The sequence below is a fragment of the Hypomesus nipponensis genome, chromosome 2 (assembly GCF_054491055.1).
Source record: "Hypomesus nipponensis isolate SF chromosome 2, ASM5449105v1, whole genome shotgun sequence".
NCBI lineage: Eukaryota > Metazoa > Chordata > Actinopteri > Osmeriformes > Osmeridae > Hypomesus > Hypomesus nipponensis.
Genome location: NC_140362.1, coordinates 22,125,001 through 22,140,000, shown reverse-complemented (window position 1 = coordinate 22,140,000; position 15,000 = coordinate 22,125,001). Strand labels below are relative to the sequence as shown.

The window sequence follows — 15,000 nt, the reverse complement described above, 5'->3', positions numbered from 1 at the left end:
CCATCCTCACCTCTTTCTTACCTCTGGTTTGCTTAGCTCTCTCCTCACCTCACCTCTCCTCACCTCTCCTCACCTCTCCTCACCTCTCCTCACCTCTCCTCACCTCCTCACCTCTCCTCACCTCTCCTCACCTCCTCTCCTCACCTCTCCTCACCTCCTCTCCTCACCTCTCCTCACCTCCTCTCCTCACCTCTCCTCACCTCTCTTCTCCTCTCCTCACCTCTCCTCTCCTCACCTCCTCACCTCTCCTCTCCTCACCTCCTCACCTCTCCTCACCTCTCCTCACCTCTCCTCACCTCTCCTCACCTCCTCACCTCTCCTCACCTCTCCTCACCTCTCCTCACCTCCTCACCTCTCCTCACCTCTCCTCACCTCTCCTCAACTCCTCACCTCTCCTCACCTCTCCTCACCTCCTCACCTCCTCACCTCCTCACCTCACCTCTCCTCACCTCTCCTCACCTCACCTCTCCTCTCCTCACCTCTCCTCTCCTCACCTCACCTCTCCTCTCCTCACCTCTCCTCAACTCTCCTCTCCTTTCCTCTCCTCTCCTCTCCTCTCCTCTCCTCTCCTCTCCTCTCCTCTCCTCTCCTCTCCTCTCCTCTCCTCACCTCTCCTCACCTCTCCTCTCCTCACCTCCTCCTCTCCTCACCTCACCTCTCCTCTCCTCACCTCACATCACCTCACCTCGCCTCACCTCCTCACCTCTCCTCACCTCTCCTCACCTCACCTCACCTCACCTCCTCACCTCTCCTCACCTCTCCTCACCTCTCCTCCTCACCTCACCTCTCCTCTCCTCTCCTCAGCTACTGCCACTTCAAGTTTACAGCTGACATCAAACGTTAACCAGAAGAGCCTTTCAACCCATTCTCAATCCTATAGTACTCCCCACTTGAACATCAGTGTCACTGTGGAGTATCATGTGTTAGTGTGTGAGTGCTGTAGGGTGTGTGGGTGCAGGGGACGTATGCCTTATGTATTATGCTTCGTCATCTCAGCAATGATTCCACCTGTTAGTGTTTACCTACCTGAGTGTGTCAGTGTGTGTGTAACCGGTGTGAACTGGTGAAACTCACTCCTCAGGTATGTGATGGGCCAACCGCATCAACGAATAGCTTGAACGAATGCCTCTGACAGAGCTTGCAAGCCCACGTCCGTTACATACCCGTTACATGTGGACGTCCCTGCCTCTGTCCCTGGGTGTCATTGGGTGTGCAGGAGCATCGTGCAGTGTCCTTGTGTAATGGAGTGTGTGTTCGTCTGTCAGTGTGTACTTGAGTTTGTGTGTGCTGGTGTCTAATTGTGTGTGTAAGCGTGTGGGAGTTAAGGTGTGTGTGTTGGAGCTGGAGGGTGTTGCTCTGGGGAGGTTTGTTCCCTTTCCAGTGTGGTGCCTGTTTCCCTGGAGACTGATTGCAAGGAACCCATGCTGACAGGAAGAGACCCCCAGGGCAAATACAGCACACACACACACACACACACACACACACACACACACATACACACACTCAAATGCACAAAACACACATGGATGACTCTCAGCATCTACACACACCCTTATTATAAATGTGTTTAGAAAAAGCAGCAATTGTATGTTTGTGACGAGTGTGTCAGTGCCATATGCTTGTGAGCTGTAATGAAGGGCTATTTCAGACTGGAGGGAGTCTGGCAAGGGGAGCAGGGATGGGGAACCCCTTTTTTAATGTGGCGAGAGAGAGAGAGACATAGAGAGACATAGAGAGAGAGAGACATAGAGAGACATAGAGAGAGAGAGACATAGAGAGACATAGAGAGAGGGAGGAAGAGAGAGACATAGAGAGAGGGGGAGAGAGAGGGGAAATTGGAGATGGTTCATGTGTCAATACTGATAGACCTCAGAAAGCATGTTAGCTCTGCATGGTGTCCACCCAGCCTTCAGTCAATACCTGCTAATCACAGGTCCATACGGACACACATGGCCACACTTGAAGAAGAAGAAGAAGAGAATGTGACGACTCAGAGGAGGTGTCGAAGGTGTAGAACACACTGGCTCTCTGTCACAATGACAACACATGTCAGTTATGTACAGCTGACTCATTCAGCGCACATTACTTATTTCATGTGTTTTACCCCAAACCAATTGAGCTTTTGTTTAATCTTACACCTGTCAGATTGAAAGGTTTTGCTCCCAGAAAAACAACCCATTATGGGGAGAGGAAGGCTGAACGAGCGAGAGAGATTCAGGCAAGAAAACGTACTAATGTCACAAAGAAGAGAAGCGTTTCTTCTGTCTGGGTCCAACACAACCAAGAGTAGCTTCATCAGCCTGGTCCATGTAGTGGAACCCTAATCTCTGGTTTATAAGGTGTGTGTGTGTGTGTGTCTGTGTGTGTGTGTTATATAAAAGGTTGAGAGTAAAGTACACTCAGTCTAGTAACCAATCCCTTCAGAGTGTGATAGTTACAGGAAGACTGAATATGCAAATGAAGGAGGGTATTGCTGCGGATTAGGAAGATGTGTGTGTCTGTTTGTTTGTTTGTGTGTGTGTCTGTCTGTGTGTGTGAGTGTATGTGGGCAAAGCCTGAAGTAGAGATTAATGTAAATATGATTATGGCTATGATCCCCATTCAGACACACACACACACACACACACACACACACACTACCCAGACAGAAACGTGGTGAAACAAACAATTGTGCACACAGACGTATTAATTGGCTACATGTCATCCTTAGTGACAGAGAAAGAAAAGGAAATAAACCCAGAAACAGCGGCACCTCTCAAGCCAGAGCAGAGTGACCCAGGGTGACCCAGAGTGACCCAGAGTAACCCAGAGTGACCCAGAGTGACCCAGAGTGACCCCAGAGTGACCCAGAGTGACCCAGAGTGACCCAGAGTGACCCCAGAGTGACCCAGAGTGACCCCAGAGTGACCCAGAGTGACCCAGAGTGACCCAGAGTGACCCCAGAGTGACCCAGAGTGACCCCAGAGTGACCCAGAGTGACCCCAGAGTGACCCAGAGTGACCCAGAGTGACCCCAGAGGTCAATGTGATGTGCAGGTTGTGACCCTAATGCCTCATCAGCACCAAATGATTCACTGTGTCTATGGTGCGTGCAGTTCAACACACACACTAACTGTTCTGTCTGTGCTTAGTTCTTCATCCCTCCACTTCCCATGACTGCAAAGTAGGGTGATCGAAAAAACAGCGTGATTTCTTTTGAAGTGAGCGTGTGTGCGTGTGTGTGTGATTGTGCATGTGTTTATCTGAATGCTGGTTGTGTGTATTTGACTTGAACACTACAGGAAGGGTCAAACTCAGACAGGAGTTCCAGCAGTAGCAGGAGAGAGACAGACAGGCAGAGAGACAGGCAGGAGAGACAGACAGGAGAGAGACAAGCAGAGAGACAGACAGGAGAGAGACAGGCAGAGAGACAGACAGGAGAGACAGGCAGGAGAGACAGACAGGAGAGAGACAGGAAAGGAGAGAGACAGACAGGCAGAGAGACAGGCAGGAGAGACAGACAGGAGAGACAGACAGGAGAGAGACAAGCAGAGAGACAGACAGGAGAGAGACAGGCAGAGAGACAGACAGGAGAGAGACAGGAAAGGAGAGAGACAGGCAGAGAGAGGCAGGTAGACAGAGACAGGCAGCCCTCAGCCCTGCCAGCCCTCAGCCCTGCCAGCCCTGCCAGCCCCCAGCCCTGCCAGCCCCCAGCCCTGCCAGCCCTGCCAGCCCCCAGTTCAGCCAGCCCCCAGTTCAGCCAGCCCCCAGCCCTGCCAGCCCCCAGTTCAGCCAGCCCCCAGCCCTGCCAGCCTCCAGCCCTGCCAGCCCCCAGCCCTGCCAGCCCCCAGCCCTGCCAGCCCTCAGCCCTGCCAGCCCTGCCAGCCCCCAGCCCTGCCAGCCCTCAGCCCTGCCAGCCCTGCCAGCCCCCAGCCCTGCCAGCCCCCAGCCCTGCCAGCCCTGCCAGCCCCCAGTTCAGCCAGCCCCCAGTTCAGCCAGCCCCCAGCCCTGCCAGCCCTCAGCCCTGCCAGCCCCCAGCCCTGCCAGCCCCCAGTTCAGCCAGCCCCCAGCCCTGCCAGCCCTCAGCCCTGCCAGCCCCCAGCCCTGCCAGCCCCCAGCCCTGCCAGCCCCCAGTTCAGCCAGCCCCCAGCCCTGCCAGCCCTCAGCCCTGCCAGCCCCCAGCCCTGCCAGCCCTGCCAGCCCCCAGCCCTGCCAGCCCCCAGTTCAGCCAGCCCCCAGCCCTGCCAGCCCCCAGTTCAGCCAGGCCCCAGCCCTGCCAGCCCCCAGTTCAACCAGCCCCAAGCCCTGCCAGCCCACAGTTCAGGGGGGAACAGATCTGTTTGTGGAAGATCTAGGTTTGGTTCCTGAGGTCTGTTTCTATCCTGCTCCAAATGTACTGTGAAAAATCCCTCTGTGATGTTTATGCATGATCTCCAAGCACGTGTTCAAGTTAGAGTGCGTCACTACATGGATTTGTGTGCTTTTGCCTGTGTGTTTTTGCATATGTGTGTGTAGCTGAACAGTATGTGTGTGTATCTGTGCAGTGTGTGTCTGTACAGTGTGACGTGTGTGTGTGTGTGTGTGCAGGGTTCTGATGCTGTGTGTGTGTGTGTGCAGGGTGCTGATGCTGTGTGTGTGTGTGTGTGTGCAGGGTGCTGATGCTGTGTGTGTGTGTGTGTGTGTGCAGGGTGCTGATGCTGTGTGTGTGTGTGTGTGTGCAGGGTGCTGATGCTGTGTGTGTGTGTGTGTGTGTGTGCAGGGTGCTGATGCTGTGTGTGTGTGTGTGTGTGCAGGGTGCTGATGCTGTGTGTGTGTGTACCCTCTCCTCAGAGCTCCATGTACTCTCTGGCCCTGAAGTGTCTGATAAGCCTGTCTACAGTCATCCTGCTGGGGCTCATCATCGCCTACCACGCACGAGAAGTCCAGGTAGGACACACACACACACACTCACACACACACACACACACACATATACATATACACACACACACACACACACATACACACACACACACACATACACACACACACACATACACACACACACACACACACATATACACACACACACACACACACACACATACACACACACACACACACACACACACATACACACACACACACACACACATATACACACACACACACACACACACACACTTGACTGCGTCTTTGAAACCCAGGTGTGTGGATTCTCTGTCTTAATGTCATTAATGGATCACTTAATGCTAGTGGGAGAAGAAAGCCTGCCAATCCAGATGATTTGATACACACACACTGACTGACACACACAGGTACACAGGCATCCATTAATCAGGCAGACATAATCAATCAGCTTTCATGCTTCTCCGTCTCTCTGTCAGTGTTTGTCATTAAAACTCTGGTACAGAGTCTGTGTTCCAGTCTTCCACTGTAGTCCTCCTGCTAAGCACTGTGGAAATCTACCACCCCTCTCTTACAAATCCCACAATTCATCAGTCCACATTCACAATTTGCTTTGTGATCCTGTGGTTTTCAAATGATGGTTTGCACATGTTTAAATCCACTTGTGTTCCTTTCAGAAGGCACACATGATTAGAACATGGCTCTGGTACTGGGACATGATTAGAACATGGCTCTGGGGCTCAATCTAGGAGAGCACCTTAAGAACCATCTTAATCCACCATGTTCTAATCGTGTCCCAGTACCAGAGCTAACTCTGCAGCGCTGACTGCTTGTTAATGTATTCGAACTCAGGTGTGTGCCTGTGTGTTTGTGTGTGTGTCCGCCTTTCTCTGCATGTGTCTTTCACATGAATGTGTGTGTGTGTGAGTTGTGCCACTAAGCAGAAAACCTTCATTGATGAGAGTGGTCACAGGTAGGGACACACACACTCTCTTCTTGCCTCTCACAGACAGTCATTCATCCATCCACCCACTCCATATCTGCTGCACGTGACACTGCCACTCTGCTACGTCAGAGACAGGGGAGGGGGAGGGGGATAAAGAGAGAGAGAGAGAGGGAGAAGGGAAAGAGAAAGAGTGAGGGAGAGAGACAGAGATAAAATGGTCTTCCGTTAATCTCTCAGATATAATTCCTTTTGATTAAATGAAGTTAGGGGTTTTGAGGGGTGAGGTGAGGGAGGGTTGTGCTGGGGTTAGGGAAAGTGAGGATTTAGCCCAAATCGCCTCCTCTAATAGCCCGCTAACTCCCCAGTATGTGCTTGCAGACAGACTTGGCCCGCGGCCTCCACCACACACACACACACACACACACACACACACACACACACACACACACACACACACACACACACACACACACACACACACACACACTGGCTCCAACACCTCACACACATGTCTGCACACACACACACACATGTTCCTGTCTTCTCAAAGTTGAACTGCCTGCTGGCTAAATGTATGTTTACCTGTCCACAGTTAGCATGTAACGTGCCAAGTGTTTTTATGAGGAGGCTTATCTATGTTTACACACACACACACACACACACTGTTTATCCATCGGCCGCAAGTGATGCTGAGGGAAATGAAAGGCTTTGTATAATAAAGATCAGACAGACGATTATTACACATTATTCTGGAGTATGTTGCATCCAATAAGATATTACACACACACACACACACACCGTGGCTGTTGGGAAGGCAGAACTGGAGATCAGAGTGATGTTATCTGAGGTAGCTGTCGTTCATACAGGATTTTTCTCTCTCTCTCCCTCCTCTCTTTTTCTGTCTTCAGATGCGTTCTCTCTCCTCATCTCTGCTTAACACCCCCCCCTCTCTCCCCTCACCCCCTCTCCCCTCTCCTCACCCCCTCTCCTTCTTTTCTCACCCCCTCTCCCTCTCTCCTCACCCCCTCTCCCTCTCTCCTCACCCCCTCTCCCCTCTGCTCACCCCCTCTCCCTCTCCCTCTCCCCTCACCCCCTCTCCCATCTCCTCACCCCCTCTCCCATCTCCTCACCCCCTCTCCCTCTCTCCTCACCTCCTCCCCCCTCCCCTCACCCCCTCTGCCTCTCTCCTCACCCCCTTTCTCTCTCTCCTCATCCCCTTGTCCTGGCTCTCTCTATCAGATTATGTCGGTCTCTCTTCCTCTGAATTTGGGTCCAATTCAATTCTGTTGGCTTTATCCTTCTCTCCTTCTTCTTCCTCTCTCCTCTTATCCTTGATGTCTGCAGCTCTTCTACTTGTCCCCCCTTTCACACCCTAACCTAACCCAACCCTAACCCTTTCACCTCCTTTATCTTCTCTCATTCCCCTTTCTCATTACTATTCCTCTTTCTCATTACTATGTTATCTTACCTCTGCCCTGACTTTCTGCCTCCTCTCTCTCTCACTGTGTCCCTCTCTCTGTCTCTCCCCCTCCCCTCTCTCTCTCTCTCTCTCTCTCTCTCTCTCTCTCTCTCTTTCTCTCTCTCTCTCTCTCTCTCTCTCTCTCTCTCTCTCTCTCTCTCTCTCTCTCTCTCTCTCTCTCTCTCTCTCTCTCTCTCTCTCTCACTCTCTCCATCCTGCCAGTTCTCTCTTCTCCAGCCCCCATAGCAGGTCTCTGTGCCTCCTTGTGTCAGGTTAAATCAGTCAATGACTGTCCCCATAGACTCTGTGACAAAGGTGACTTAAGTCCTAGTCCCAGTCCTAGTCCCAGTCCTAGTCCAAGTCCTATTTCCAGTCCTAGTTCCAGTCCTATTTCCAGTCCCTGACATTGTCTCACAGTTGACAGATTTAGTCGATCTGTCCACTAGGTAAAGTATGTGTTTGGAAATGATGAGCAACCAGGACACGTTTCCTTCATGAGGTGATAAGGCAGTGTGTGTGTGTGCGTGTGTGTGTGTGTGTGCGTGTGTGTGTGAGTGAGAGTCTGTATGTGTGTGTATGTGTGTTAGCATGTGTGTAGCTCCAACTCACCACTGGCCTTCTCTCCCCAGGCGATAAGGGGTAGAAGACCCAGCTTCCCTCTCTCTCTCTCTCTCTCTCTCTCTCTCTCTCTCTCTCTCTCTCTCTCTCTCTCTCTCTCTCTCTCTCTCTCTTTCTCTCTCTCTCTCTCTCTCTCTCTCTCTCTCTCTCTCTCTCTCTCTCTCTCTCTCTCTCTCTCTCTCTCTCTCTCTCTCTCTCTCTCTCTCTCTCTCTCTCTCTCTCTCACACACACACACACACACACAGCATTAGGAATAGCATCATAAGCCGGGTGCCCTGACAGGCCAGACTGGATGACCAGCCGTGATGAAGTAGCTAATGCTGTCCTCCCAGACTGTCCAATCACTGCAGCCATCTTAGCTCACCATCATGAGAGAGAAAAGGAGAGAGGGAGACAGAAGGAAAGAGAGAGAGGGAGAGATGGAGGGAGAGAGAGAGAGAGAGAGAGAGAGAGAGAGAGAGAGCGAGAGAGAGAGAGCGAGAGAGACAGAGGGAGAGAGAGAGAGAGAGAGGGAGGGAGGGAGGGAGGGGGGGAGGGAGAGAATGTTCCAGCACTCGAGCCTTGGACCGAGAGCATAAATGCACAGTAAATGAGTGGCCAATGAGCGCATAAGCTTCTTGAAGAGAGCATTTCAAGAGTGCCACAATGAGAGACGGTAGAAGGCTCTTTCACCCTGCTTTCAGCCCATGGCCCAGCGTACGGAGAGACAAGGGCGGCAGTGTTTGGCCAACTGTCCTCCAGGAAGTCACCAGGCCTGGGTGAGGAACAGTGCACCAGCAAGATATGGAGGATCCATCCTGCCTTGGGGGGGGGCGGTCAACCTCAATGGAAGCCCTGTGAAGTCCTGGCGAGTTGGCTCTGCCTCACACATCCTGCTTCCTGCATGACATCATCTGTCTGCTGTTAGACAGCGTACGGGACAGAGCGTGTTCAGATGCATGAGGGAGACTTCCAGAACATTGCCAGCACATCAGGACCACCGTGACAGTCTGACTGCCATCCTGTCTGCTTCTTCTCTGACCTCCCTCCTAGATTCTCTTTCTCTCTCCACCTCTCCCATATTCTCCTCCAGCATCAAACAGTAGCTGTACAGACAGTAACTGTACAGACAAGGATTTTTCCTCAATGCTGAAGACACAGTCTAGGAAACAGTGTCATCTACTGTGTGTGTGTGTGTGTGCGTGTGTGTGTTTCTGTGTAGATGTGTGCGTGCGTTTGTAGGTTGCCCTGGTTTTTCTCTTTTTAAGGGATTTCCTGGCCCCAAGAAAGGCTTTCATCACCACGTGTGTGTGTGTGTAGATGTGTGGGTCTGTGTTTGGATATGTGTGTCTGTTTACTACTGACTTCATCACTGTCTCCTGTGGAGAAGCTCTGTGTCTTTGTCTCCTTGGTGATTGGAAGGGTTCCCCCTCCACAACGGAAGGTTCTGGAACATGTAGCCTGGCCCCCATGCTGTGTTGCATGTGTATGTGCATACTAACAGCACGTCTGGACAGTGTGTGAGTAGGCATGTGCGTCTCACGTGTGCGTGACAGAGCGTTAGACTCAGGGTTCTGTTGGTAGAGTTTGGTGAGCATGTGTGACAGAGCGTTAGACTCAGGGTTCTGTTGGTAGAGTCTGGTGAGCATGTGTGACAGAGCGTTAGACTCAGGGTTCTGTTGGTAGAGTTTGGTGAGCATGTGTGACAGAGCGTTAGACTCAGGGTTCTGTTGGTAGAGTCTGGTGAGCATGTGTGACAGAGCGTTAGACTCAGGGTTCTGTTGGTAGAGTTTGGTGAGCATGTGTGACAGAGCGTTAGACTCAGGGTTCTGTTGGTAGAGTTTGGTGAGCATGTGTGACAGAGCGTTAGACTCAGGGTTCTGTTGGTAGAGTCTGGTGAGCATGTGTGACAGAGCGTTAGACTCAGGGTTCTGTTGGTAGAGTCTGGTGAGCATGTGTGACAGAGCGTTAGACTCAGGGTTCTGTTGGTAGAGTCTGGTGAGCATGTGTGACAGAGCGTTAGACTCAGGGTTCTGTTGGTAGAGTCTGGTGAGCATGTGTGACAGAGCGTTAGACTCAGGGTTCTGTTGGTAGAGTCTGGTGAGCACTGGCTTTGTTCTGTGATGAGAGACATCTGCAGTCACGGCCTTAACGTGATTACAGAGACACGACGGCCTTGGGGCCCCAAGGGGAAGGGTGGAGGGGGCTGGAGGGTGGTGGGCGGTGGAGGGGGCTGGAGGGGGCTGGAGAGTGGAGGGGGCTGCAGGGCTGAGGGGGCTGGAGGGTGGAGGAGGGTGGAGGGGGCTGGAGGGTGGAGGGGGCTGGAGGGTGGAGGAGGGTGGAGGGGGCTGGAGGGTGGAGGGGGCTGGAGGGTGGAGGAGGGTGGAGGGGGCTGGAGGGTGGAGGAGGGTGGAGGGGTGGAGGGAGGAGCGTGAAGAGATGGAGGGGTGGAAGGATTGCAAGGCTCCAATAGCAGAGCCTTGCTGTGTCTCGGGGACTGGGAAGAGTGTGAGGGTGAAGAGCAGAGGACTGAGGCTGGAAGGGTGGAATTGGTTGCGGCTGGTGGCTTGGTGTCCTATCATAGCGCAGCATGAGGCTCTGGCCCAGCCTATCACCTGCCCCCTCACACCTTCACCGACACACATCTCATCCATCCAGTCTTCACAGGTTCTCAGTTACTCTCTCTCTCCTGCTCTCTTCTTCCTTCACCTGTCTTTCTTTTCCAATCATTTCATTATAATTTGTCTTTCTCTCCGTTCTGTCTATTCTTTCTTTCTTTCCAAACTATCTCTCTCTCTCTCTCTCTCTCTCTCTCTCTCTCTCTCTCTCTCTCTCTCTCTCTCTCTCTCTCTCTCTCTCTCTCTCTCCTCTCTCTCTCTCTCTCTCTCTCTCTCTCTCTCTCTCTCTCTCTCTCTCTCTCTCTCTCTCTCTCTCTCTCTCTCTCTCTCTCTCTCTCTCTCTCTCTCTCTCTCTCTCTCTCTCTCTCTCTCTCTCTCTCTCTCTCTCTCTCTCTCTCTCTCTCTCTCTCTCTCTCTCTCCTCTCTCTCCTCTCTCTCTCTCTCCATTTTCTAGCCATTCCATGTTCCCTTCCTGTTTTCAGAGACAGGCTGAGAGAGATGACAGGTTTTGTTTTGGCTTGCTGACGCTCTCCCTGATTACTGGCCTCTTTCTCTCCAGCCCTCCCCCTCAGCGCTGAGGCAATGGCACTCACTCACTCCCATTGACAGATTACCTTCCTAATGGAATTTAATTATTTAGTCCTTCCTTGTGGCGATTTAGCCAGGAACAGAGCGATGGAGGAAAGGGAGGGAGTGTGGAGGTGTATGGGAGGAAGAAGGGAGGGGGCGAGGGAGGGAGGGAGGGAGGAATGGTCATTTTCTCTGCCAGTGTGAAACCAAATGTCCTCAGTTTTTTATTTGGAGAGGGAGATGAAGAGGGAGAGAGGGAGGAGGGAGGGAGGGAGGGAGGGAGGGGGAGGGGGAGGGGGAGGGGGAGGGGGAGGGGGAGGGGGAGGGGGAGGGGGAGGGGGAGGGAGAGGGAGAGGGAGAGGGAGAGGGAGACATGGAAAGCAAAACAGTGTCACACACACTGGCAAGCGCTGTGCATGTGGTGTGCATGTGGTGTGCATGCTGACAACACTAGTGAATTATGATCGGTGTGTGTAGACACAAAGAAATGGATGAATGTTTGTAACACACAATAATCTCCTCTCTACACGCCTCTTACAGAACCCTGTTTGACTCTCGTATAACTGTCTGGATTCCTGATCCCTCTCTCTCTTTCTCCCTCTTCCTCTCTCCCTCCCTTTGCCTCTCCCTTACTGGGGTTCCTAATTAAGCTTGGCTGGTCTTTGATGTTGTCGCCTTGGCAACAGTCACCATGACAAGGCTGGGTCTGCAAAAAAAAACACTCATACGCATAAATACACATGCAGTGACATGCATGCAATGACACACATGCAGTGACATGCTTTACAGAAATACACATGCCATCTGACCCTCGGCTCAGACCTGTGAAAGACATTCATGCAGTGACAAACACACACACACAGGAACACACACAGGAACACACACACACACAGGAACACACACAGGAACACACACACTCACAGGAACACATAAATTACATCATTAGAGGAGTCATCTGGTGACCTGGTGAGGATGACCTGGTGACCTGGTGAGGATGACCTGGTGAGGGTGACTTGGTGACTTGGTGAGGGTGACCTGGTGAGGGTGACCTGGTGAGGGTGACCTGGTGAGGGTGACCTGGTGACCTGGTGACCTGGTGAGGGTGACCTGGTGAGGGTGACCTGGTGAGGGTGACCTGGTGACTTGGTGAGGGTGACCTGGTGAGGGTGACCTGGTGACTTGGTGAGGGTGACCTGGTGAGGGTGACCTGGTGACCTGGTGACCTGGTGACCTGGTGAGGGTGACCTGGTGACCTGGTGAGGGTGACCTGGTGAGGGTGACTTGGTGAGGGTGACCTGGTGAGGGTGACCTGGTGACTTGGTGAGGGTGACCTGGTGAGGGTGACCTGGTGACTTGGTGAGGGTGACCTGGTGAGGGTGACCTGGTGACCTGGTGACCTGGTGAGGGTGACCTGGTGACCTGGTGAGGGTGACCTGGTGAGGGTGACTTGGTGAGGGTGACCTGGTGAGGGTGACCTGGTGACTTGGTGAGGGTGACCTGGTGAGGGTGACCTGGTGACTTGGTGAGGGTGACCTGGTGAGGGTGACCTGGTGAGGGTGACCTGGTGACCTGGTGAGGGTGACCTGGTGAGGGTGACCTGGTGAGGGTGACCTGGTGAGGGTGACTTGGTGAGGGTGACCTGGTGAGGGTGACTTGGTGAGGGTGACCTGGTGACCTGGTGACCTGGTGAGGGTGACCTGGTGAGGGTGACCTGGTGAGGGTGACCTGGTGAGGGTGACTTGGTGACCTGGTGAGGGTGACCTGGTGACCTGGTGAGGATGACCTGGTGACCTGGTGACTTGGTGAGGGTGACCTGGTGACCTGGTGAGGGTGACTTGGTGAGGGTGACCTGGTGAGGGTGACCTGGTGAGGGTGACCTGCTAGGAGGGGTAGAAGCATCTGCTGAGCTCAGCTTGAGGGGGACTCCCCCGCTCTCCCCTCAGCGTGCTCTCCCCTCAGCGTGCTCTCCCCTCTCTCCCCTCTCTGATGAGGAGGGTCCATGATGGAACCTTCCCCATGACGACAGTAACCACAGCAATTAAGAACACACACAGCAGCAGGGGGATACGACAGCAACTAAAGGCTCCGCGCCAAAGGCTCGTTTACATGCTGCCAGAAACAAGAGACAACAGAAACATGAACTATACTGTGATTGTGATCATTAGGAAAGTAGTTCATTTAAGGCAGAGTGTGTGTGAGTTGGCATGTCTAGTTCAATATGAGTGATATGATAGAGCCAGACTGCCTTGGCCAGAAGGAGGATGATGCAATAGAGGAGGTTCTGGAACAAGTGGTAGATGATGGAACATATTCTCTGGTTCCCTGTGTCAGATTGAGGGTTATCAACACCGCGACGAGCGTTGTTGCAGCAAACACTGGTGGAGGATGATGATTATAATAATCACACCAATCCCACCCTGATGATGATGATGACCTCATCTCTCCCCCTCCAGCTCTTCGTCATCGACAACGGGGCGGACGACTGGCGCATTGCCATGACGATGGAGCGGGTGTTGCTGATTGGCCTGGAGCTGCTGGTGTCGGCGGTGCACCCTGTTCCCGGGGACTTCAAGTTCCAGTGGCGGGCGCGGCTGGCGTTCTCCTACGCGCCCTCGCAGGCAGAGGCCGATCTCGACATGGTGCTCAGCGTGCCTATGTTCCTGCGCCTCTATCTCATCGCCCGTGTCATGCTGCTGCACAGCAAGCTGTTCACCGACGCTTCCTCCAGGAGCATAGGGGCCCTCAACAAGGTGGGAAGTGTGTGCGCATGTGTGTGTGTGTGCGCATGTGTGTGTGTGTGTGTGCGCATGTGTGTGCGCATGTGGTCAAGGTGTGTGAATATAGATAGAAAGGTGTTGAAAGGGTTTGAAGCTGGACCAGAGCCCTCGGAGGTCTTTTATAAGTTGTCAAGGGACCTTCTGTAAAAGGAAGGTTACAAGGTGAGAGAGGGATTAGAACGTGTTGTCCATCTCCGCCCCTCCATGTCCACCTCGGAGCCCCTCCATGTCCACCTCGGAGCCCCTCCATGTCCACCTCGGAGCCCCTCCATGTCCACCTCGGAGCCCCTCCATGTCCACCTCGGAGCCCCTCCATGTCCACCTCGGAGCCCCTCACTTGGGAACCCTCTTGTTCTCTCATCGCTCCATTTTCCTTGATTTCTCTCTCTTTTTATTTTATTTGACCCCCCCCCCCTCTTCCTGTCCTCGTCCTCGCAGGTCTATTCTAGCCTCGTCTCTCCACTCTCCTGTCTCCTTTCATCTGTCATCTTCCTCTCCATCTCTCACTCCCCAAAGATGGTGAAAGAGGGAGAGAGAGGAAGTGGGTATTTAGAGAAGGAACTGGGTTTTGCGATAAGGAGTGAGCCTAAATTGTGAGATAAGAGTGGAATAAGTTGAAAAAAGATTGTGTAGAATAAATCAATTTAGTCAGAGAAGACCTGACAGCAAGAAGATAATGTGCATGGCGTTATATGAATATATATGAAATGCTGTGACTGACACAGCATTACTGTAACTACACACACACAGATAGATAGAGAGAGAGAGACAGAGAGAGAGACAGAGAGAGAGAGAGAGAGAGAGAGAGAGGGAGACAGAGAGAGAGAGAGAGAGAGAGAGAGAGAGAGAGAGAGGGAGGGAGGGAGGGAGGGAGGGAGGGAGGGAGGGAGGGAGGGAGGGAGGGAGGGAGGGAGGGAGGGAGGGAGGGAGGGAGAGAGAGAGAGAGAGAGAGAGAGAGAGAGAGAGAGAGAGAGAGAGAGAGAGAGAGAGAGAGAGAGAGAGAGAGAGAGAGAGAGAGAGAGAGAGAGAGAGAGAGAGAGAGAGAGAGAGAGAGAGAGGGTATTAAAATCGTTCAGGAGGTCATGAGTGGAGTGTTGGGGCCCAGAAGCGCAGCTAGCAGTCTTATCAACAGCTGGGGCCTTTCAGTCCAGATGACGAGTCGTTCAT

The 15,000-nt window shown here is 52.9% G+C and overlaps 1 protein-coding gene across 1 annotated transcript in view; it reads left to right on the top strand.

Annotated features, from left to right (window-relative positions):
• The window catches only part of kcnn3 (potassium intermediate/small conductance calcium-activated channel, subfamily N, member 3), a 37,489-nt gene that overhangs the window by 5,787 nt on the left and 16,702 nt on the right, over window positions 1–15,000 (top strand). Inside the window, exons 4-5 of the mRNA XM_084669179.1 lie at window positions 4,809–4,904; window positions 13,510–13,806. Coding sequence (XP_084525305.1) covers window positions 4,809–4,904; window positions 13,510–13,806 — 393 coding nt within the window. The remainder of the gene's footprint in view (window positions 1–4,808; window positions 4,905–13,509; window positions 13,807–15,000) is intronic.